Genomic DNA, 25,604 nt, shown 5'->3' on the forward strand with positions numbered 1-25,604 from the left:
AGTAAAGGTCACAGTAGTCTTTATCTCTGTCTATAGCCAAGGTTTCTACTCTAGTTTGGTATTTTTGACAAGGTCTCTAACACATATGACAAGGGCTGTGGGTCTGTCAGCCACGTGCTTTGTTTGTGCTGAAAAGAACAAGGTCAAAAAGAAAGGAAAAAAAAAAAAGTATGTTGATCCCCCCAAAAGGTAGCTGCTCTACAAGCCTGGGCCAGTTGCTCTCCGATGTATGTTGGTTTGTTGTTTTTTTCTGCCTCTGGCAAGGTGGCGAGCCTTGATGTTGAAGCAGCAGGCTGTGCAGGCAGCGCGTCTGTGTCTGGGGTTAGCGTCTGGCTGGCTGCCCGGCCTGGCAGGAAGCACAGCGGTGGCTCATCAGCTCCCAAACCCTGGCCCCTGCCCCCAGGGATGTGCCCACTCAGTGCAGCAGCCGCTTGTCCCAATGGCGGGGGTCAGGCCCAGTGTCATGGAAGCATAGAATCACTGAGGTTGGGAAAGACCTCCAAGATCATCTGGTCCAACCACCCCCCTACCACCAGTATCACCCACTAACCATGTCCTTAAGCACCACGTCCAACCTTTCCTTGAACATCCCCCAGGGACGGTGACGCCACCACCTCCCTGGGCAACCTGTCCCAATGCCTGACTGCTCTTTCTGAGAAGAAATGTCTCCTAATTTCCAACCTGAACCTCCCCTGGTGCAACTTGAGGCCATTCCCTCTAGTCCTGTCACTAGTTATCTGTAAGAAGAGGCCGACCCCCAGCTCCCCACACCTTTCAGGCAGTTACAGAGAGCAATAAGGTCTCCCCTGGGCCTCCTCTTCTCCAGCCCAAACAACCCCAGTTTCCTCAGCCGCTCCCCACAGGACTTGTGTTCCAGGCCCGTCACCAGCTTCATAGCCCTGCTCTGGACATGCTCCAGACCCTTGATGTCTTCTTGTAGTGAGGGGCCCAAAACTGAATGCAGTACTCGAGGTGCGGCCTCACCAGAGCAGAGTATAGGGGAATTATCACCTCCCTGCTCCTGCTGGCTACACTATTCCTGATACAAGCCACGATGATGTCCCCAACACCTCCACATTGCCCCCATGGCCACAGCACCACATTGGCTTTCCTGGGAAAAATGAGAGACATAGTGGGGAGGGTGGAGATGGGAAACATCAATTCCTCAGTAGCTCTTGTTCTTAACACTAAAGAGAAATACATTAACACAGCACATGCATAACAAAAGGCAGTAGATGTGTTCGTTGTGTTACACAGAAGTATGGTGTGGAATAATTGCCTGAGGTAACTCAGAAGTTAAACTAGTCACATTTTAAAGAACAGGTACAGCATAGAAGAAGCTTCCAGGGTTTACATGGCAAGGTTTTGGTAGCAGGGGGCTGCAGGTGCGGCTTCTGTGAGAAGACTCCAGAAGCTGCCCCGTGTTAGATAAGGGACAGTTTCAGCTAGCTCCAGAGGGACTTGCTGCTGCTCAGAGCAGAGCCAGCAAGTGATGTCGTTTGTGCCTCAGTGAGAGCAGATTTAAGAAAGGAGAGGGGGGGAAAGGAAAAAAAAAAAAAAAAAGAAAGGCCTGCTGTGCAACAGCAGCTGGGAGAGTGAGGAGTGAGAAGGAGCCCTGCAGACCCCAAGGTCAGTGCCGCAGGAGGTGCTCCAGGCACGCAGCAGCAGTTCCCCTGCGGCCTGTGGAGAGGCCCCTGGTGGAGCAGGCTGTCCCCCTGCAGCCCACGGGTCCCACACGGAGCAGATCTCCACGCTGCAGCCCGTGGAGGAGCCCCCGGTGGAGCAGGTGGATGTGGCCTGGAGGAGGCTGCGGCCCATGGAGAGCCCCCGCAGGAGCAGGCCCCGGGCCGGAGCTGCAGCCCGTGGAGAGGAGCCCACGCAGGAGCAGGGGGGCTGGGGGGAGCTGCCGCCCGTGGGGGCCCCGTGCTGGAGCAGTTTGCTCCTGGGGGATGGACCCCGTGGTACGGAGCCGTGTGGGAGCAGTTGCTGAAGAGCTGCTGCCTGTGGGCAGCCCCCACAGGCTCAGTTCGGGAAGGACGGCATCCCGTGGGAGGGACCCCACGGGGAGCAGGGGCACAGAGGGACCGTGAAAGGGTGGCGGAGACAAAGCATCAGGGACTGACCGCAGCCCCATTCCCCCATTCCCCTGTGCCACTTGGAGGGAGGTGGAAGAGGGTGGATGGGGAGAAGGTGTTTTTGGTTTCTTTCCTTTGTTTCTCACTTCTCTAGCTTGCCAGTAATAGGCAATAAATCTTACTGTCTCCCTACTCTGAGTCTGTTTTGCCCATTACAATAATCGTTGAGTGATTCCCTGACCTTATCCCCTTGAGCCCTCTTCATTGCATTTTTCTCCCCCTTTCCCTTTGGGGGGTGGGGGTGGGGGTGGGGGGGTGGCTGTCGTGGAGCTCATCTGCCCACCCGAGTAAAACCAGCACACCAGGTGGAGTGTATCACAGAATCACCTAGGTTGGAAGAGACCTCCAAGATCACCCAGTCCAACCTCTGACCTAACACTAACAAGTCCTCCACTAAACCCTATCACTAAGCGCTACACAGAGGTTCCCTAGGCCTCCAGCCTTAGATGTTGATCATGCTGGGTGTACCTGGTGTGCTGACTCTGAGAGGAACAGTACAGAGCGTGGAGTGGAGACACCATGACCAGGCTCTGTGACAGGATGGGAACTTGATTGTTCTTGTGCACACTGGAACCGATAAGCTACACATTTGCTACCCTGGGCCAACAGCCTGTCATATTTTTGACAAAATGCTGTCCTTTTAGTGAATATTGCCCAGTATAATACCAAAACACACCTCCATCCCAAAAGCTACCTGCCTCCAAGGTGTAACCATGCCTCACATTTGCACTTTAAAATTTTTATAGTCTATAATTTTAAAGCAAAGAGAGAACATTTTGCACCAATTGTAACCAAGATATGCATGACTAGAGTCACTCAAGCTCCACCTAAAAGATAGAAAATGATATAAATTAGCTTAAGGGAGAGAGGATGTTATGAAAAAACACCATCACGAAGGATACTTTCTGACTTCTGGGATCAGTTGACAGGCTGAGCCAATCTTCCCCTCCTACCACTGGGATGCCTTTGGGTAAGAGTTGACTACTTGGTTACACCAAGTGCCTCCCTGGGAAACTCAGACATCTCTATAGAGTTGCTTTATACCTTTTAACACATTTATGGCCAGGCTGAGCTACTTGTACTTTTGGTATTTGTGCTTTGCAGACACTGAATTTATCACTGGCAATCCAAAGAACCTGTGTACCTGTTGCTTAATAAATTGCACTACTCATTAAATCTAGCTGTGGTAGTTCTCACTGAGCACGACCAAACTCTTTAAGTGTGGCCGTGGTAGTGCATGGAACACAACTAGACTGAGGGTGTATCCGTAATAGTGATATTCCAGTACCCTGAACGCGACCAGACTTATAATGACTAATTGGGCATCACTCCCAATTACTTTAACACAAAATGTGGCTATGTGGTAAACTAAACTGGTCATCTAAGCTACATATTTTGGACACAGGTAAAAGTCCCCTCCCTATTACAAAAAACATTCCTATCAAAAAACAAATCCACCAAAAAAAAAAAAAAACAGGAACCCTCCACTGCTGTGCCATTACATATCCACATGGCAGCCAACAGAAGTCCAGCACTGCAAACACACCTCCCCATCAACCGCGTTCCTGGCTGGGAAAGCTAAAGAAATATTTTTTTTTAAATAAGATGCACATGTGCAGGCAGCTGCAGCTCTGGCCTTTTCATGCATATTTCTATTTGGTTGTTGGGTTTATTACTTTTCTTAATGCTTCTTTCCTTTCATCTCAGATTGAAGCCATCAAGTAGTGGCTCTAAAACATTTCTTAAGCAACTACTACAAAGTATTTTGGTCATGTTGTTCTTCAGGTAGATCAAGGGCACCTCAACTTGTGTGTGCTGCTCCATGGCAGTGCTGGGGATGCTGGGGTGCAGCCACACACCCCAAGGCCCCCAGGCCTGGGGCTCTGGGAGCCCACTGGGAATGCTGGCCATGCACCCCACCATGCCCCAGGTCTATGACACACGGGGAATTTCACTGCTCCGTCTCAAAAAAGCCAGCAGGATGGAGACTGTGGATGGAGGCCATGTGCCCGCAGTCGCAGGCAGGCGGAGGCCGAACTAGTAGAGGTCAGCGCTGTTCCTGTGGGGCGGCCGGGCCTTGCCAGGCCGCTCGGGCTCCTCACGGGCCGGGGGCCGCCGGGCACTGCGGCCACCCTCAGGGTGGCAGAGCCCGTCCTGACTGCCGGCGGGCAGGCTGTCCAACGTGCTCTCCTTGCTGCCGGCAGCCGGCGGCTGGCCCCCGCGGCGGCGGCGGGGCCAGGCAGCGGGGCAGCGGGTCAGGCAGCCAGGACGGGCCTCGGCGGTGCAGGCGTACATGCCAGCGGGCACGGCCAGCACCATGGCGCAGACGATGACAACAATGTGGATGAGCTTCTCGCGCTGCTCCAGCTGGCTGACATCGCTGCCCGTGACAAAGACAACGCACTGGCCCTTGCGAGGTGCCTGGTTGCGGACAGCCACGCAGACCTCATACTTGGTGGCGGGCAGCAGGTCGGTCACCGAGTAGGTGTTGACACCGGGGCCGATGTAGATGGCGTCCTTCTGGGCGGTGTCGTAGCGGCCCACCAGCAGCGTGTACCAGGTCTCCCCTGGCTCTGCCACCGCCGCCGCCGCAAACCACTCCAGGGTGATGCCGTAGACCGTCTGCTTGGCGATGCGCACCTCCACGTGGGCGCCTGGCTCTGCGGGGGCAGCAGGGGCCCAGCCAGGGACGGGGGCGGAGGCTGGCGGGGTGCCTACATGGAGGGCGATGGCCACGGAGGCGTTGCCCAAGAAGTTGGCAGCAGTGCAGGTGTAGTTGCCGGCGTCTGCTGGCCGTGCCGCTGGGATCAGCAGCTCGGAGCGAACGGTCTCCTCGCTGATGGGCTGGGTGGACACTGAGGGGCAGAGGGGAGCCGAATCAGTGGGCAGGGTGGTCGCATTGCAGCCCCAAGACTGTCCCAGAGGGGGTGAAGTTGAGGGGGCCAAGCAGCACCTGCCCATCCTGGGAAAAAGGGAGTTGGGGTGTGGGCATGCACCAAACCCCACAGAGCTTATGGGTGAAGTGTTACCCAGGCCAAGAGGCAATAAAGTAAGTAGATTTGTGGACTATACTAAACTAGGAGAAGCCATCGGTTCCCTTGAGAAGAGAGGCCTTACAGAGGGCTCGATAGCTTGGAGTGCTGGGCAATGACCAACTGTATGAAATTTAACAAAAGCAATTGCCAGATTCTGCACCTGGATCGGTGTCAGCCTGGATGTACATATGGGCCGGGGGGACAAGGGACCGGCTCAAGGCTGCATCTGGGGAAGGTCAGATGTTAGGGAAAAGTTCGCCACTGAGGGGATGGTAAGCCCCAAGTGGTCAAGCCCAGGGAAGTGGTCATGACCCCAAGCCTGCCAGCATTCAAGAAGCATTTGGACAATGCCCTTAGATATGTGGTTCAACTCTTAGGTTGCCCTATGTGGAGTCAGGCGGTAGACTCGATGATCTTCATGGGTCCCTTCCAACTCACGACATTCTATGACTCTAACCTGGAGTGACATTCTCTTTACCACATAGCCCCTAAATGCCTGGGGACACCTGAATACCTTCATGGAGGCAGGGCAGGGAGAAAGCCACCTATGTGCCATCTGCTGTTGGCATGTTCAAGCTGTAATAAAACAGGGAGAGCCCCTGAGGTGCCCCAGAGGTACCTCTATATTTTGGACACATGCTCCCGCATCTATTAGGCTGGATACTGAAATTTTTCATTCTCAAGAAGCTCTGGCAAATAAAATTAAAATAAAATAAAATAAAATTAAATTAAAATAAAATATAAAATAAAATAAAATAAAATAAAATAAAATAAAATAAAATAAAATAAAATAAAATAAAATAAAATAAAAAAGGCACATGGGTGTCAGAAAGGGTTGGGCTGGAAGCAAAATGTAATTTTAATAACCTTATGAATAAGCAAATAACCTTATGAATCTGCCCAAGCAGGGCCACAGGAAGGAAAGAAAACCTGGGCATACCATGGTCACAGAAAGACGCACAAGTGCTGCTAAAATGCTGAAATGCAGTCCAAGATTAAGGGGTAATGCTATCTTATTTAGATAGCAGGCTTATTAGGAACACACATAATCTGTGTGGTGTCTGTATGTCTTCTTAGCTTTGAATTTACGAAAATAGCAACTTGCCCTGTTTACTGTTCATAGCAAAAATAACTGTGAGGGAGGGCCTCCAGCTGAACGAGAAGGAAGGGAAAAGTCCTCCTATTATGAGGTCCTCAGTAATGCAGACAAATTAATGTGTTTTATGGAGAAAAATGTCATCTATTTTGCTAATAGAATGTGAGTGGGCATGGACAGGCAACGTGGCTTCAGGGTTTTGTGGTTTGCATGGATATTTCTTGAGAAAACATATGGAATAGTCTAGAAGTGCATGTGCGCGTGCGTGCGCATGTTGTGTGTGTCTGTGTGTCAGTGCATGTGTGTCGCTCGTGTGTGTGTGTGTGTCGTTCGTGTGTGTCTGTCTGTGCTCCTACACACATGCCTGTAAAAATATATAGTATATATATTTAGCATATATATATGTGCGCTTGTCTACAGCACACACACTTATAAGCAGTGTGCATATATATGTAGTATATACTATATATTCTCTATATATGCATGTCTAGATAACTACATATCTAATATATGTGTATGGCTGTGTCACTACTGATAGTTCTTACATCACGTATCACGATGAAAGAGCTACTAATAAAAATCCACATATCACAAAATAATTGCATGAAAATGAGGACTTGCTCCCTTCATCTTTGACAGATTTCCTGCATGAAGCAGCTCTTCTCGTGCTGGTCAGACATGCTTAGACACAGTAGGATGATTAAGATTATTTGGATTATTGCAACCACATTGACTGTGATACTCCAAAGGGGCTGAGAACTGATGTGGTGACTAGACGGCCTGAAGACCTATGTAAGTAGAACAGCAAAATGCAAATTAAGGAAAAAAAAAAAAGAAAAAAAAAAAGCATTGCTTACCATTAAATGCTCTTAACAGTTTGAGTGCATAGGTCCACCAGACGGCTGGGGAAGGGCTGGCTTGCACAAAGCAGGTCAGGGTGACGTTCAGCCCCACAGGGACTGTCAGGTTGGTGTCAAGGGCTGAGGTTAGTGGCTTCATGCAGCTGTTGAGCTCCACTTCGTGGAAAAATTTCCCTGCCCTGAATTTCGGGCTTGAGCAAGTTAAGTAGGAATTCATCAGAATAATAGGTGGGCCAACTGACTTGATAAACTGGACAAATCCCCGCAGGCGACAGTCACAAATCCATGGGTTGTCATGAAGGGCCAGGACAGCATTGGAAATAGCTTCTATCTGCCCCTCCGCCCTCTGGCTTCTCTGGTAGATAGGCCAGCTATAGAAGACATCCCTGGATATGACAGTAAGCTGATTTGAGGATAGATCTAAATAGGTCAGGTTGGGCAGATAGCGGAGTGCGTGTTCTGGAAGGACGTCCAGCCGGTTGTGCTTCAGATCCAGGATTTTCAAAGCTGGGGTGTCTTGAAATGCTGTCCATGGCACTGAACTTAATTTGTTCCCTTGCAAGCGCAGCTCCTTCAGAGCCGGCAGGTATTCCAGGCTCTTGATGTGCATCACTGTGATGTTGTTAAAATTGAGCCAGAGATACTCCAAGGCACTAACGTTCGCAAATGACCTGCGAGGCAATTCTGTTAGGTGAGAATTTTCTATTCTAATTTTTCGTATGTCTTGAGGGATGTTTTCAGGGATCTTCCTCAGCAGTGCAGACATGCAGAGTAAACTCCTAAGGAGGAAAACAAAATTCTCCAGGTCACATACCATGTGTATGGCTAACAAACCCGGTTTCTGTACAGGTCTACAAGAACCCAAAGAATTGTAAGGTATTGTCTACATGGCATATGTAAGCAATACATCCATCCTTCAGTTTGGTTTTACACCCATTTTTCCCACAAAGAATACAATTAAAAGTGTTAAAAATTGCTACATATGCAACTACATATCTCAGGATAATAAAAGAGATCTCATTATATGTTCAAGCTAGTAATATGCAAGTATTAGCAGAGGAATATCATGCAGCCATCTGTTTGGTTTTGGTCCTCACCACAGCAGCAAATATATATTGAGAATCTCCAAGCTGCTTTATTGATGCTACAGCTAGGGTAACTAGCTTTCTTACCTTCCGAAACTGTCTTGAGAACAAGAGCATCCTGTGACACAAGATGAAAAAGAAGTGTTTATCTTGTGGAAGGCCAGAAGAAGAAGAAAAATGTGGTGAATAATAGGGTCCATATTCTCCTTTAAGAAAGCACTGTGCAGGGTTTGCACCAAACATGCCAACAGCCTCCAAGAAGCAAATCCTATTAGCTGTAATCTTCCTTGACGCAGAAATAAATCCTGCTGGGGACCTGACCCTAAAGAAGACATGTAGTATGGTTCATAGTCTGTGTCGAAGTGCTAAAAATCACCTGTGGGACCACTCCTGGCATTTACTGTTCAGCACTGGGGGTTTTGACAGATGCATTTAGTTGGATGTTAATATGAATCAATCTCAACAGGTTCCTGAAGCCAAAACCACTTCTGATCCCAAGTCCACACAAGCGGACTCCTTTTTTTTACGAAGTCTCACTCAATCTCCTATATTTTAATGGCATTCATCAAGACAGAAAACCACATTAAAGGCCAGACTTCACGGTTGTAATTTGGCAGTGCTTAGTGCTTTATTGTACAATCTGTCAGGCCCCAAAACCTGCCCACAGTTCTTTGCAGGGTTTACTATTAGACATGGTGGATAAGAAACCTACACAAAATTAGTCATTCTGTCGTGTAAACATTGCACTAGTTTTCCATTGAAACAAATTTTATTTTCTCCCTCTCTCTCTTTTTTTTTCTTCTTTTTTTCCATGGTACCTCCATTCTTACATGTTAGTAATGAAAACAGCAACCTAGCTATAGCCAGTCTGTGGGCTTCTCTTAGGAATGACTATTTATGACATTCTTCTTCATTGTATAAGTATAAAAACAGTGCCATTTCAATATTCTTAGTTCTCAGGGTTCCCTTATAAGATGTATGCCAATTGCCCTTCAGTAGCCTTGAAACACTCAGTCTAAATAATTTCTTGAGAAGGAATTTAGCGTAACCAGCTAGATATTATTTTTTTTTAATCCGAAAAGAGCAGTTTTCTGGTAGAATTTCCAAGCATCACTGTGTTCTCCTGGGGCCATCTAGTGTGCATGGGCTGCATCACAATCTACAAAAGGCAGAGGCCAGTTACGGTAAAGGGCTTAACCTCAGTGCCAATACCTGTGAAGCTGGGTCACAAGTCAAGATTAGGCTGAACCTACTTAACCTCTAACCTATGGGACCAGGATAGAAAAATATTTATAGCACAACAGCTTAGATCCATACATGGCTTTCAGGGAACATGTACTAGTGTAGCTGCTGTAAGCCTAAGGAAGATATAGGATTGATTCTGCAGCTTTCAAATGAACAGGCTCTTTGAATTCAAGGCTAATCAACAAAATGAACCAGTGGAGAAACCGCTGAGGACTGTTGCAGCACTTTGTGATGGCTTCCAGTTTACAAGTGGTGGGCCATGATTAGTGGGCCTGCTGGGCTGCCATTGCTACCTATGCCTAGCATCTAACCACAAGAGTTTGGGCTTATTATTTTTAGTGTGGTGGCTTCTGGGGACATCCCTGAGAGCCTTGGTGAAGCAGCAGCTCTTGCAGTTTGGCACCGGCACAGCTCCCATGTGCATGCCGAGGCAGCCACTACTCACCCCCTTTCAGTGTAGCTTAAGCAGCAAAGGGGGGTGGGGCTGGCTGGCTAAACTGGGAGTGCTCCAGGAGTGACACCAGCAGCAGCGATGAGAGGATCCTATGATTCTATGGCTCTGTGATCTGTCATTCCCAGTCAGCCCTCAGCCATGGCAGCAGAAGGCCTCAAGGATCCCTGTGTGGGCATGGGCCTCTGGGTAGGCAAACACCACCCACACCTGTGATTTCAGGCCTCTTCTGTAGTCTGCCATGGAAATATTCCCTAACAGAACAGTATTATTATTTTATAATAACTATTTTGTAATTTTACACGTTATTATAACTGCTGATAATATTTTAGTAATGACAGCAGTAAACAAAATACATAGAAAAGAGTTGGGTGTCAGGAGCAAACCTGGGGTTTGCCTTTGCATGTGCTGCAGGAGCCATGAGAGAAAAACTTTCAGATGAAGTGCAAGAAAACCAATGTCTTGATGGCATTCAGCGCTAGAGGTGATGGGACACCTTCCCATGATGGGAGAAATGGATGAAGTCTACCCAGGTCGTTGGGTCGTCCAGTCACATTGTCTGGGTGTTCATGAGGCAATGGAGATGCTCATCAGTGGAGCTTGTGAGGAAAATGTTCTAGAAAATGCCCATTTCATAAGCTACACAAACGCCACCTCTAAGGCAGCTGGGCTGGGGATGGTTTGGTTGTCCTTGATGAGCCATCACCATGTGGTTCAGCTGGAGGGAATCACCACTTGTAAGGCCCAACCTTGCAAAAGCCCTCACTCACAGGGAAGGCCCCTGCTTTACCACCGTCACACTCCTCTGCAGCCTGCAGGGAGGGGCCTGAAGTACATGACAGCTAAGCCATGGCTTCAAAAAAAATATTTTATGAAAGAGCAGAGTATTAGTATTTATATACAGAGTAAAAACTATTAGAGGTTTTTTTCCCTGTGTACATCTTTGGCCATAGCACAGGTGCATCGTACTGCCCGATGTCCTGGAATGCAGCAAGTAAAATTTAATCCAGGCTTCTCTGTTAGCAAGAAACACATTAATTTAAATGAGTTTATTAACAGTAATTAGCAGGTAACAATTGCAGTTGTTTTCTTGGCCCCATTTTTCCCACAAGAGCTCTATTCCCAGTCCCATCTATCTTCTACAGTGCTGAAAAATGGCCTTTCAAAGAGCGGTGTCTGTCAGTGCCATGGGCCAATGCTCCGGCTGTTTTCAAGCTGATATTTATTTGCTACTTGAGAGGCTATTTCTCTAAATATTCCCAAGCTCCAAGTGTACTTAGAAGATTCAGCATTAAACTGAGAAACTAGTGGTGAATTATATATCGAAATGAGATGTATTGGTGGGTAGAGTACATACTTTCTAGGGTAGTGGGGGGAAGGAAGGGAATATATATATATACATAGGGATATATATGTGTATATACACACTCCAAACTATGTTAGCCGCAGCCTTTATGTTTTATGTTCGCTACTGGAATGGGATTATGTTGCCTCTTCAATTCAGCCGAGTTTATGTCTGCCTGTAAATTTAACGGTCACTTTTGTGACAGCAGATGTCCACTCAGTTCAGCTGCTTTTTAATATCATGTGGCATCATGATCGAAGCCAAAATGCAGAACAAGCTGTCTAAAACCCAAGCTGTCAAAATAAATTTCCATAGAGAAATTGTCTGCTAATCTATGGGAAGTGGAGTTTAAGAGACCACACTTACTGCCAAAGTAAATGCTGAAGGGAAGCCCTTTGCACGCTCCCAGCAATGGCAAGGGATTCAAACGCTGTCTTGAAATGGTGGGCACACAGGTCTGTTAGGAATCTAGTCCAGGCTGATGCTTTAGAATTACAGACCCTCTGCCAGGGTTATCACAGCTAGAAATCCCTGCTAGGGAGGACATATGAGGTAAGGCTGCAGTTGGGTATTTCAGATATGGTGCATGTAACACCAAATGGTACAGGACTGAAAAAGCAGCTTTCAAAAAGAGGTGAGTGATGTGAAAAGGAAGAGGTAGATAAGACTTTTCCTCCATGATCCTTCAACAGCAACAGCAGCTGTACAAACCTGCAGCTCTTTCCCCAATCTTTTCAGTAACCCAACGCCCCCAGCAGGGTCCCTCTAGAGGCCCCAGCACATCCCTGACCCTCTCAGGTCCTGAAGACAGCTGGCAATGCAGGCCACCCACCCCGTCACCCTCGGGGGGGAAGGCAGGGCTCAAGCTCTGTCTCAGGGCAGGATCCGAACCAGGGAGCCGAGGGCCAACGCTGTCCCGCAGAGTGCGACCACAGCATGCACCCACCCCTTACTGCTGCCAGCCCCGGCCCCTGGGGATACATGGGCACTGCTCCATGCTCACCACCGCCTGGTCCCTCTCTCTAGGGTGTACACAGTAATTTCTCAGTTCGAACCTTTGTTGGCAGTTTCTAAATTCCTTATTTTTTAATTTAGACTAATAGGAAAGTAAATTGGGGGAAATTGTTTTGCTCTTTTTTGGGTAACAGTTTGCATCTTCTACTCAGAGACTTAAAAACTGGTGAAGCTCCTGCTAAGCCACATTAGTGTAGCCCTGAATAAAGACTGACATCCTGAAACTATTCGCAGAATACTTCTGACATAGAGGGACTTTGATGTCACGCTCGTCAGGACCTTTTTAACCTTTAGATTTTGTTTTATCAATGGAATACTTTCAAAGTCATTTTTCAATGTCAATTCTTTTTTGAAAATATCTTTTAAAATGTTTTTCTGTCCTTCTTGACATTTTGGGGTTATTCATTATTTTCCACAAGTTTTTAAGTAAGCACATGCATGCTTCTATGCAAGTATGTCCTATATTTTTTAATCATTTAAAGACCTTTTAGTCTATTTTTTCTGGGCACACAAAACTAAACATGCAAGTGACCACATTTAACACAGTTATAGGCCTTCCAACATGCTTAAATCATGTTATGGAAATAAGGTATTTGTCAACCTGGACATTATTCTGCATTTGTGGAATTTTTACACGTTCCATTCAAAATATTTGCAGAGACATTACAATTCAGAGCATACCTTATCCTTTTGTCTGGACCTACTCGCCAGATAACCTGGACACTTCTGAAGATGTTTTGGAAACTATTTTTAAAAGCCATAAAATAGTTTTTTTACACTTCTTCATGCACTTCAACTACTTGCTGTACTCCTTTAAAATCGCTTTTGGCACATCATTTTATTTATATTCTGATCACTTCTTTCATTTTGATGGTTGCTTTTCTCAAGATCCTTTTAATAAAAAGAAATAACAATTATTTTTCCAGAACAGTTCAGAGCTATTTGGATCCATTCTTAAAACACTATTACCTTCTTTTTGACACCTTTTTTTTTTTGTTTTAATTTTACACCAGTCTGATTTACAAATTAAGTATCAAAAGAGAGAGAGGAGCTTGTGTCACACAAAGTGTCCACTGAGTAGTGTCTTGTACTGCTCTCTAAAGTGCTCATCCCAGGCCCGGGTAGTGGCAGCAGACAGCCAGCACAACCTCCTGTTTAATGCAGGTGGACAGCAACTTTATTCCTAAGTGTTAATGAAGTGGTCCAAAACTAACCCGAGAAGATATTTTAAAATGGTTTAATAGTAAAAGTAGTGAATATTGAACTCCAAGACATTCCTGAATACATTGTTTGTCTTAGTGCCAAAACATTTGAAAAATACCCCAAAAGGCAACAAACAGTTCAAAAGCTGACACAAAGAGATTATTAACAGAGGAAACATTTTCCAAGGAGAAAGAAAACATATTGAAGTGTCAAAAAAAAAATATTTATATATATACATATATCAGTTCTTACAGCACTTCTGTCCAAGGACTGACTTTAACCAAGTAAGAAACTGTTCCCAGGGATGAATGTTCTCCTTGCTTGAATTCTGAGCCAGCTCCATGCACGTCATGACCAGAGCGTGAAGCTTGCCTGCACTAACCCTGCTGACAGGAGGTGCCTAACACCCTGTAGGTTAAAACAACAACAAAATGCAGCGAGGTTTTTATCTGCAATGTTACATGCCTCATACCACTGCAAATCTGACCCAAAGCTTCAAAATTTGCATTCCACTCATTCAGAAAATCAATTTACCTTTAATGGTTTGAAATTTCACATGCAGTTTAGCAAGTAGAGGGTTTCTCTTCTGACTGACACCACGGAACACAGGTTTTATACAAACCTATTTCGACCTATTGCCTATCCTGTGTGACTCACCAGTCTGGTACAGAAGGCTTGTTTTGGAGCAGCAGCAGCAGCAGTTGAGCTGCTAAAATATTTTGCCTCACCTTTGAGACAGTGAGAATCACCATATGAAATAGAAAAGGAAAATCACATTTATTCTACTTGAGATTGCTATTTTTTCAAAGTGCAAAAAATATCCAGTAGAGTCTAAAACTTGACCCATCCACGGTGAATGTCACAGGAAGACCTAGCCTTCCTGCCCTCCCCACAAGCAAAGAGTGGCAGCGCTGACCCAGCCAGTGCCCTTCCCATCGCTGACTTTCAGACCATGTTCTGGAGCAGGCGGGTACTGCTCCTCACCAGGACTGGATGTGTCAAATTGCCCAGCTTATGCCTCCAGGCAGCTGAAAGCATCTCACTCCCAGTGGGCTCCTGCAAACTTCACTTATGTGAAAGTCCTTGGGCAGCAGCTCCACTCCATTCACTGCATGAGAGCTTTAGGACAGCCTTGATTCTTCATTGCTAAATTATCCATCCAGGCCCACGTCAGGCTGGGTACCTTTTGCTGATTTCTGCACAGCCCAGAGTACTACTGCTGCAGATGAGGGCAGGAATCAGGTTCAGTAAAACGACAGTCCTTTCAACCCATCCCAAAAACTCCTACTGGAAGAAAATTTTTGTTCCACCTTGAGGAGAGAGACTAAAAGCAATCCTAGGAAACACAAATGTATAAATAAATAATAGATCTATTACAGACTACCTATTTCATCATTTAATCTGTTGTGTTAAAATACATCATTTTGCAAAACACTATTTGTAATCCTAACAATTTATGCAGTCCAATGAGAGGAGTAGCATGAATTATTATATACAGGGATTGAAAAATTCTCCCAATACAAGAGAAGTTCCTTATCATGAATGTAAGGAGGACAGAGAGTCCTACCAGAAACTATTGTAATGTACTCCCTGTTGCTAGTAGTTGAGATGTTGAGATCAAACGACTTGTTTTTTCCTTCAGGCCAAGTAATCTGACATAACAGAAATCATTCAGGAAAAGAAGGACTTGCAAAATCCATACAGAGTGCCATCCCAAGTAGTGGATTTTGTTAGTCCACACTGTATGTACACATGAATGTGAGTGGAGAACCTTCCAACGCATTTACAGACATTTCAAAGCAATTCAGAAAGACTGAGGCTTTATCAGTTATCATTTCAACTTGGCTGGATCCCTCTTGTTCAACATTTGGCAGAACATCCATCATTTCTTTCATGAAGAATATTTATTACATATAGAAAACCACTATATACGGTATTAAAACCTAAGGGACTAGAGTGGAAAATTATACAGCTGGGAAGTGCTTTGTGATAAGTACACAGATCCAAATTCCTCCATAATTGCAGAACCTAAAGAACTGATTAGTTCACCCTGGTTAGAAAAGTACATTTAGATAAATATTAGTTTGTGGGTTTTTTTTGTTTCTCTGTTTGTTTCCCAAGGTTCTCAAACATGCAAAATGTTTGAAACCCAAACATTAGCAGTGAGGCTTTGCCACTGCTGGAAGTACTGACAAAGTGCACCCAGCCAGCAGTGCTACCACCCCATCCCGCACCCCAGCCCAGCACAGAGCAAGGTATTTTCATGACCAAACCACAAGTGCCCAGCCGAGCCCTTTGGTCTTCACTACCAGTTTTGTCAGCACAGCCAGCAGTAATGACAGGGCTGCTCTGGGAGCTTTCTGCAGAACCGTCTGAAGCAGGCTTTTCAATATGGTTACAGAGAACACAGTTTTCAGGGTAGGCTATTGTATGATTTTTAAGAACTTGGTTTAGTGGGGGATATTGGTGGTAGGGGGGATGGATGGGCCAGATGACCTTGGAGATCTTTTCCAGCCTTCACGGTTCTATGATTCTATGATACAAAGCATTCTCTACTAATTGCAACACTGCTAGAAAATGACAGCTAGGCCTGATACTGAAAAACCTGGGTGGTCCTGTTCAAGTACATGATAAGAATAATTAGGGCCAAAATGCCATCCTCAAACTTATTCTATGTTCTTAGGAGTGAATTGCTTTTTGTTTCTTCAGTCATATCTCTTTGCACATTTCTCTGAACTGAGAGCATAAAGCTGTTGTTATGGACATACTATAAATGGTTGCTGTACATCCACATTTAGCTATCTAATAAGCATCAGACTGCAAAAGGTAAGACTCTCAATCTTAACATTCCTAGATATTTATATTAAAATTATTAAATGCTCTCCTGTTTGTAAACCAAAAGAACCTCAAAAGAGATGAGATGAAAATACTTAACAAATTGCAGAGCAGGTACTATACAAAACCAAGCAGAGTGTGCTCAGAATTGTTGCTTAATGTCCTCACACTCAGTGTGCATGTGTAATTTTATGAAAATAAGAGTGGTCCAGGAGAATGAGTCCATTAGCGCAGAAGCTTTTCATTGAGTACAAAACAGCAAACCCCAAGTGGGGCAAACCACACATTCCTGTAAAGCTTGGGCACCATCTACATTCTCGCATCCTCCTGCAGAGCATGTCAGAGACACACATGTTGACAAAACAGCTTGCAGTGTTGGAGCAAAGAGTCATATATAGAGCCACGTACTTTCCATCTATCACGACAATGACCAGCCTAGTTACTGTCAACAAAAGTATTCGTTAGGTTGCCCCTCTATCTTTGGTATTGCTTCAGAGTCCACACTGGATCGGGCAGACAGCAGCCTGTTAGATTCATCAGGGGTATGTCTAGTCAAGTATTCTCCTTCCACTCCTTTTGCCTTGGCCCCAGGAGAAAGACTTTCAAAGGTGACGTAGGACTCTTGAATTTCCTTGGGTTTCCTCACAAGGCATTTTTTGCAGCGTCTTTTCAGTGCTCCACAGCAGACCACTAGTGTCAGGGGAACGGCAATGACACAGGCCACACTGATGACGACCACATTGATGAGCTTCTGGGTCCCTCCTGCACTAGCAACTTCATCTGTGGAAAATATGATGCATTGCTCCTTCCTGGGGATCAGCCCTTTCACGCAGACGCACACAATGTATTTGGTCTTTGGCAGCAGCCCATAAATGGTGACCTTGGTCTTCCCTGGTTCCACATTGATCCGCCGCATGTCTCTCTCTCCAAAGACTGCATAGAGGACACTGAACACTGTCGTGTTCCTTGCCAGAGGCGCCTTCCAGGCCAGGGTGACACTCTGGTCAGTGTCTCCTATCACTCTGACGGACCTCACAATTCGCTCCGGCTCCTGCTGACCAGTAGATGGGCTCACCAGCAGGTTTTGGGGGTTGCTATCTTGTGCCCCATCTGGGATGAGGAGGCCCTCTCCAGTGCCTGCTCCATCTCCCAGAGTAGGCATGGTGGAGGTGGTGATAACGTACCTTGCTACGAGCTTGTCGTTGTAGGCAGCTGCCTCCATCCCGCTCACCTTCCCGCTCCATGAGCCTTTGGCACCAGAGTTGGGGTCATCCGTGCTTTCTGAGTCTGTGATGATGAGGGATATGAACGCCTCTGTTGCCCCCAGGAAGTTCTTTGCTTTACAGATGTACTCTCCAGAGTCAAGGTAAGAGACTACAGGTAGGCCCAGGATAGACCAGCTCATCCCATCGCTAGAGATCTCTTGGTGCACTGCAAGGAAGGAAAAATGTAAAATAAATAGATGATCGTTAATAGAACTACTAACATGTTTTGTGAAATATTAAGATTCAATTAGCTGAATGTCTGCTTGATACAGTAGAATCATCATTTATTTTGGCCACCAAGTACATTACAAAATCAAGTAATTCCAAGAAAATTACATTAACACTAAAATTAGTTTGTTAGGATTTACACTGCTTCAGAGCAAATAGATGCGAAGCATTTCATGCTATTTCCTTCCAACTGATGTGTAACTTGAAAACTAAACTGTGAAGTTTCTTATATTAAAAAAAAAAAAAAAAGGTGTTTAAAAGCTCTTATGCAGATACAATATTTAAAAGAGTGGAGGGAGTGGGCTGTAACATGACCTAAATGCACTCTGAGTCACAGGAAGTAAAAGCAGTGTAGATTTTCTTCTAAAACCATATATGGACTAGCCTAGAATATATGAAGAAAAGTAGCTGAAAAATAATATCCCTTTTACAGTAAAATTTGGACAGGTTTTTATATCAAGGCAAACACAGGGAAGTCTCATCGCTTACCAAAGTAGACAGTTCCAGTGAGCAATATGTACACAGATGAGTGTTGATTTTCTCATCTGGTTTACCGGAGGCTAAAACTAAGCATTTTTTTGCCTTTTTCTACTTATGCAGAAAGAAAGAGCTAGGATCATGCAGAAGGGTAAAGCACATTCTCCATTATTTAACCAGCCTCCTTAGGATGAGCATGTACTACCTGTCATTTCCCACTGAAAGGTAAACAAGGGAGACGTCTGAAAGGGAAAGGTAAGACAGGACAAAAACCTCTCCCAAGCCCATGTGGGTCAGGACCCAGCCTTGGCAACCGGGGCACGTTCCAACGGCAATGAAATACAATACAATAGCAGCAAAAAGTTACCTTTTCCATTTAATTATTCAGTGTTTGGGAATACTAAAAAACATAAAGCTACTGGTCTTCCTGTGGCACTTCCTCACACATGTAGGCTGTGGGCTGTTTCTCACTCCCCTCTATTCAGACCACCACCATTTCAGTGGTACTCTAACACTGGCACAGAAGCTGCCATTGCTGAGAAATAATGCATATTTTCAGCCAGCTTTTTACCGAAAGGTCCTACAGTCTGGCTTAATGGGGCACAAAATACATCATTCTCAGTTGTACCTCAAAGTAAACTCAACATACGCCTTCAGAAAAGCATTTTCTGTTTTGTTTTTTTGCTGTGGCTGTCTTTCAAGTGTAGGAGGGATGTTTGCAGCATGATGGGTAGACATTGTCGTTATGAGGAGAGGCTCTGATACATCCTGCACATCATGCACAAGAGCAATGACTTGTGAAGATCCCCCCCAAAAAGAATATTTATTACAGGTGGTTCCACTGCTGTGAAATAAAAATGCTCTCTTCCCTGTTTCTGCTGCAATGAGGAGTCCAGTAACCTTTTGACATTGAGACCCCACAGTTCCCAATCAGGCCCAGGTGACAGTAGCATTTAGGGGGGATTAGAAGAATAAGGGTTCAGGACTTGAGCTAAAACCACAAAAAGCTAAGGACAACTGCCTTGAATGTAGCAAAAATTTCTTCCCTAAATTCCCCATACTCTAATGGACCAACTCACTTTGCAATTTTGGGTCCAACCATTCCTGTGAATGAAAATCACAGAATCACAGAATTGTAGGGGTGGGAACGGACCTCAAGGGATCATCGGTCCAACCCCCGGATCATCGGGTCCAACCCCAAAAATGAAAAAATGAAAATATTGCTCACAAAGGCAGCAGTTATCCAAAAACTCCCCCCACAAGCAGGGTAAGCACAGAAGAGGAAGCTGGTCAGTATTTCTCTTACAGAGCATTTTCCCAAGAGACCTTGTCAATCCATCAGGAATTAATCACTTCTTAGAAGCATGGCATTTTTACTGGTGTTGTGTCCTTCAGCAGTTCAGTGGTGTTTTTATTTTTAATATATCAGTGCCTTAATGTTGCTTGTTTGCTACCTTCTTTCTTTGCCACAGAACATTTGAATCCCAGCTGAATTCATGTCAAATATCCCTCCTCCAGAGGTGTTTGCCAACTGATTAATAGTAGCTCATCATTACTCTCAAAGACCCATGAAAGAAGTCAGTGAGAATTCTTTTCAGTGACTGAATAACTAACTAACTTAAGACAGCTTCTTATTACAGCTGGACATATTTCATTTCTTCAGGTCTGACAGATTTGCAGAAAAGCCTCTGAGTAATCTCATCACCACCACAATTGTGAAGAAAAACAAACAACAACAACAAAAACTGACATCTAATGCAATAGCATATATTTATCTGATGAGATTTACATCAACGTGAAAAATTTTATAGTCTACAGAAAATCACAATGCTATAGTGAATTACACATGTTACTATAGTGAATTATAGTGAATCTTAATGTTGAAATAATTTATTTTTTCAGGTCTTTTATCAGCAGGAAGAAACTACTGTCACAGAAGCTTCCATTTGCTGTGCAGACCGTAGATAAGAAAGGTGCAGGCCTAAGTCACTCAATCCACGTGTGGGAGAAAAGCTTAAGCCAAACATACCTGTGCCATTTAGTTGTGCCCCATCAGCCCGTCTCCAGCTGAGCTCAGGAATGGGCACTCCTGTTGTCCCACATCGCAGCAGCACGGTGCTGCCCAGAATGGTCTTCACTTTGGCTACAGATGTATGTACAACAGGGCTTTGACACTTCCTTAGCTCGACTTGGCTGAAGAAGACTCCTGCAAGGCTGCGGGGGGTGAAGCATTTCAGCCTGGGCTCAATGAATGCTATGTTAGGAGACTGGAAATTTAGGAAATGGACCATTTCATACAGACTGCAGTCACACACCCAAGGATTGTCTTGCAAACCTGTCAAAAGAAACCAGAGCACTAAGTCACTCCAATAGCACTTTTTGTTTCTGTTTTTCAGCAGGGCAAACTGCGATAGGCTCCTAGTGTGTCGCTTGCAGACTGCTTGTGGGAATGCAGGGAGGGTCATATGATAGCGCCCCGTTGCTGTTGGCCAAGGTTGATGCACCCCCGTAGCTGGTCAGTACAAGGTAGAAAATATGGCTTGTTAAGGTATCTCAAAAGCTGGAGTCATGGGGGTGGGTTCATTTGGTTTGGTTTCCTATGAAGATACTATGCAATCTCTTCCTTATACAGTTTAGAAAATCCCTCTCACCAGGTATATTTAAAGTATTAGCCAAATATAGTCAGGCCAATTGTCAGGCCTACAATAGGTGTATAGACACTTATTAGACAATACCTATATTAAGAATATACACATAGGAAGGGATGGGTGTATTAAAGAACATACTCTCGTTTCAGAGTCTCACACTGTTTCTCTTTTTCTTTTTTCTGCTCTTTCAGTGTGCCTATTGAACTCAAATTCTAAAATAAAAATAAACCTGTGAAGATGGTACTGAAAAAGCAAAATCTGAGCTCGGAGCAATGCATATCCACAAAGAGAAACTGCTGCATTCTGATTAAATCTGTATGTCAACCTACTTACAAATATTCGCATTTGCCAGTCTCATGGACAGTTTCTGGCCTCTAATGACTTTAGCTAGCAGCATTGGCACTAGGGATTTTAGATTCCCTGACTCCAGGTATGTGCTTGAAGCCTAAGACAGGAGCACAGTGTCCAGGCCTCCCTCCAAGGGGGCTTCACTCCCTCTTTTCTGCAGGCAGCCCAAGGACAGGGCTGGCAACTGCCTGAAAATAAGGAGCACTGCTATCTATGTATCCCCTCAATTCCCAGCAAGCAGAAACGTCTGCCCACACTACAATGCCCACTACTGCTGGCCCCTGGAGCACAGCAGCAGTAGCCACGCAAGCTCTGGCTTTTCAGAAAGAAACAAGTTTTGACAAAAACACATTGGATGCAGCACAAGGCTCCAAGAGCATCAAGGGGCTGCTTGAATTTGCCAAAGTCAACAGAAACACAGGGTAGATCAAAAGCCCCTGATGCCTCAAATAGTTTTAAAGATTCTGCTGACAAAAATCTCTTGCTGAGACCATTGCACACCATCCTCCCCAGGCTTAGAAGGCAGTCTGAAAGTGGTGGGCCTTAGCAGGAGCACGCTACTTATAAATGAATATATTTATATATTAAGGGGATTAAATAAAGAATTAAGAGTTTGGCTTTGTTATTTTATGGCATTTTTGCTAGCTGTTTACTTCTGACTTTGTGCACTAGATAAAAATTTACTCCAGATATTCTGGTGAAATAATTGTTTTAACTTTCTTTGCTGTCACTTTAGTTACTGTGCAGAACTCATCATGGATTAAATAATCAGGAGAGCCATCCATCGTGACACTTTACATTATTAACTCTGAGATCTGCTTTTCCTCTTTCACAGGCGTCTCACACGGGCAATTCTCACACACAAAACCTTGCAGTCTTGGCACAGACTATCAGCCAGCAAGCTACTGCTCAAACTACTTTCTCTTGAAGCAGTCTACAAGCAGTCCCTGAAGAGGATTCACAATGATGCAATTTAGATGAAGGAAGGGACTGAGCTGACTCTTTATTATTCATAGATTTTTTTATGCCTCCATGAGAAACAGTCATAAGCAGATCAAAATGGAAACAGGCAGCTGTGGCCTCCCAGTCTGATCCTGCAAGGGACATGTGTTTCATATGGTCCCTGTGGGTGTCAGCTGGATGGGACCTGGGAGGTGCCATGTCTATACGTTACCGTACAAAGCTTAGCATTAAACTCATTTGCCCACATGAAATTTTTAGGATTCTGGCACAGGCAATCTGTATGCAGCTGGCTGTGCAAACACTCAGGTTGGCCATTAACATCAAATCATGATCTGTGCTTCCTAACAAAATACTGTTGTCATCCATATTGAATGGAATAACACTTTTACATGTAACTTGACTCTGAAAAATAAACAAAAAAAAGACCATGATCTAGGCGGTGTCTTGTCATGCCACAGATGAAAATGGGCAATCTCAAACAGCCAGCTTTGGCTTAAAGATCTCGATACCACACCTGGCAAAACAAAATGGGGAAACACCTGCTTCTTTCCTGACGCTAGTCAAATCTTAAACAACGTCTGGTCAGGACACTTAAAGATATATATATTTTTTTAAGTCCTGTATCTCTTTCTACTGCAGTCTAGTTTTAAAAAATGCACCTCCCCGAAATCTATCCAGAGAACAAGAACAGTGGGTACTTTTGTAATGAGAGAAAATGTTTCTGATGAGCTTATCAGCAAGTGCCTGAACTCAGATCCATAGTTGTAGAGGCAGTTCCTGCAGCTGCACACACCCCATGGATCAAATGCAGTCAGTGGAACTGGGTCAGCTCATGGCAAATGAAGACAGCAGATGGCAACAACTCTGAACCATCATCATCAACCCGACATGGATTTGAAACAGCATACTATGGCTAAAAGGCTGAGCAGTAATCCCCTGAACTAGTAAATGTACTAAAAACCTCATCTGGGGATACTGCAACTCAGAGGATTCAAGACAGTCAACTGTATTACCCTCTGACACAAAAATGCACTATTGCCCTGGAGCCATACTTCTGAGGAGTCCAGAATTGCCACCAAAGAGTGGATTCTTGTAACTTTATATCTGTATTTGGAGGCAGCACTACATTAGTGGCTTTGGGGAGACTTGGGTTTAATTCTGTGTGAAGAGAAAAAAGAGACTCTGGAAGGAGGCACACGCTAGGGCAAACTGGCAGTCCTGACCCAGATTTTATGCTCAGCAGTATTCCTTTTTAATTTGGACTTAATAAGTATCCATCTTTTCATTTAATGCTGCATAAAACTGATCAACTCCGTACTAGCTGTTACTAGAAAACAGCACATGAATGATGTGGAGCTCTAATCACATTTGTATGCCTGCCAAAAAAGTCAGTGTTGATAAATAAAAAGTCTTGATGAAGGGTCACTAGTTTTGTGTTAGAAAGACTCAAGCCGGTGATAAAGTTTAGGGTGTAATAAAGTTACTTTGTTAATGTGTAAATGCATTTGCACACTTTATATAGGGCATTAAATTAGCAGTGTATATGCTGCAGTAACCACAGTGGGTGAAAAAATGCAATGGTAAGATGTGGAGCTCTTATCATTTTGCTTCCTGCAAAATCAGTCACTCTTACCTAAGATGATCTTGGAGTTATCGTTGGGGAAGTAAGGAACAGCCTGCAGGTTGGCCCAGGTAGAAATGAGAGCCTGAGGAAGAGTCATCAGTTTATTGCTAGACAGGTCCAGGTATGTAATATTCTTCACATAACGAGCAGCATCCGGGGGTATTGAGGTAAGTTCATTGTTGTGTAAATCCAGAAGCCTTAGCTGTGGCATGTCAGCCAGGGTTTCCCAGGGGAATGATATTAAGTCATTCCCATCTAGCCTCAGCTCCTGCAAGCGACGGAGACCCTTAAAGGTGATCCTGCTGAGACTGGCCAGGGAGTTATAGGGCATCCAGAGGTACTCTAGGTTGTGAAGCCCATGGAAAGCCTCCCCCGGCACCCTGCGGATGGCTGTCTTTTCTATTCGAAGCTTGGACGTATCTACAGGGATGTTCACGGGGGTGAGGGTCATCTCTGGGTCATTACACAGCACTGTCCTGGGGGGGAAAGAAACACAGATGCAACTTTCTTGTATTTTGAGACATTTGTGAAAGTTTATTATAATACAAGATTTTATCTGCCTTTCTTTTTTTCACAAGCTTTATTCTTGTAATTTCTTGCTTGCTGATCTCTAAACCATCACCATAAGTACATCAGCTTGCAGTAATTCATATGTACACACAGCTTTTGACTGCAGAGATTGCAGCACTCTCCTGGAGTGCTGCAAATCTGATTCTGGCCCATATAGTGTTCCTGCTTTTTTCTCTTTCGGTTTTTTCAAGGGTCCTTACGATAGACAGCAGTGTCAACAGTCATGCACAACAGAGGATGCTAATGTATCTTAAAATACAAGAATCCATAAATTGAACATTAAAAGACATATGAAAAGAAGCCTTCACTGGTGCATGAAGTATGGGATGGGAGGAAGTAACATAGTCTAAATACAGCATAGGATCTCTGCTCACAAAGCGAGGATAAGAAAGTCAACTCACTGGTAATATACTACAGCAAGTTCTGCTTTACTGTGAAACTTGGAGATTTGTAGGGATGGCAAGAGCCACTTCACTGCAAGCATGTACAGTTTATGAGAGCAAAAGCGCAGAAAATTAACTCTTTGGAAAATACTATACTAAAAGCAAGACAGCTTCACGGGTCTTAATTGTTCCTTCCCATTTCACATCTCTAGAATCTCCCTGAAAACCCCATGCTACCATTTTGCAGTCTTCGTATAAAAAATTGTGACTTTGCCAAGATATGGGATTGTGAATAACCATGAGAAATGAAAGGAGATGAAATAGGTATCTCAGCCTGCACTTTAATTTGCCTACCAGCAAAAAGAGAAAGGCAAGTTCTTAACAAAACATAAAACCACCTCACAAAAGTTAATAGGTTAGACAGGCATGTCTCACTCCACATGCTAAACAAAATACTTCAAGAAATGTAATATGATCAGTCAAGTACCATTTTCTTATCACACTGCCTGGCTGATAAATAGAATTTTACAAAGCTGCCAAAACCTGATTGGTTTTGGCTGAAAGTAATTATTCTTCTACTATCAGCAAAAATGAATAACATCCCAGAGTTAAATGGTATTTGAGCCGCCAGTTAGAATTATTAATTTATAATCAAAATATCATTGTCATCCAGCACTTTTATTGTGGCATTAAATCCTGCCCACCCTCAGCTGAAAGCTGAGATTTTGAGGAAGAAAAAAAGATATCCAATAAGAAAAAGCCAGAAATCTTCTTTCAATAAAACATTGTGTAGA

General features: G+C 44.6%; 2 protein-coding genes across 3 annotated transcripts in view; both read right to left on the bottom strand.

The window, feature by feature from the left end:
* Nucleotides 1-3,964: 3,964 nt before the first annotated feature.
* LRIT2 (leucine rich repeat, Ig-like and transmembrane domains 2) lies at nucleotides 3,965-8,504 on the bottom strand. Its single transcript, XM_083844748.1, has 3 exons — nucleotides 8,299-8,504; nucleotides 7,124-7,905; nucleotides 3,965-4,990 (listed from the first exon to the last, which is right to left on the bottom strand). The coding sequence occupies exons 1-3, from the start codon at nucleotides 8,409-8,411 to the stop codon at nucleotides 4,173-4,175; spliced, it is 1,713 nt and encodes a 570-aa protein (XP_083700874.1). The 5' UTR covers nucleotides 8,412-8,504; the 3' UTR covers nucleotides 3,965-4,172.
* A 4,983-nt stretch (nucleotides 8,505-13,487) lies between these two features.
* The window catches only part of LRIT1 (leucine rich repeat, Ig-like and transmembrane domains 1), a 131,509-nt gene continuing 119,392 nt past the window's right edge, over nucleotides 13,488-25,604 (bottom strand). For both annotated transcript variants that reach the window (XM_083845330.1, XM_083845329.1), the window contains 3 exons: nucleotides 23,867-24,333; nucleotides 20,304-20,609; nucleotides 13,488-17,735 (listed from right to left, as the gene is read on the bottom strand). In XM_083845330.1, coding sequence (XP_083701456.1) covers nucleotides 16,750-17,735; nucleotides 20,304-20,609; nucleotides 23,867-24,333 — 1,759 coding nt within the window. In that variant the 3' untranslated portion in view covers nucleotides 13,488-16,749. The remainder of the gene's footprint in view (nucleotides 17,736-20,303; nucleotides 20,610-23,866; nucleotides 24,334-25,604) is intronic.

This window comes from Anser anser (genome assembly GCF_964211835.1).
Source record: "Anser anser genome assembly, chromosome: 7".
In the NCBI taxonomy this organism is placed as follows: domain Eukaryota; kingdom Metazoa; phylum Chordata; class Aves; order Anseriformes; family Anatidae; genus Anser; species Anser anser.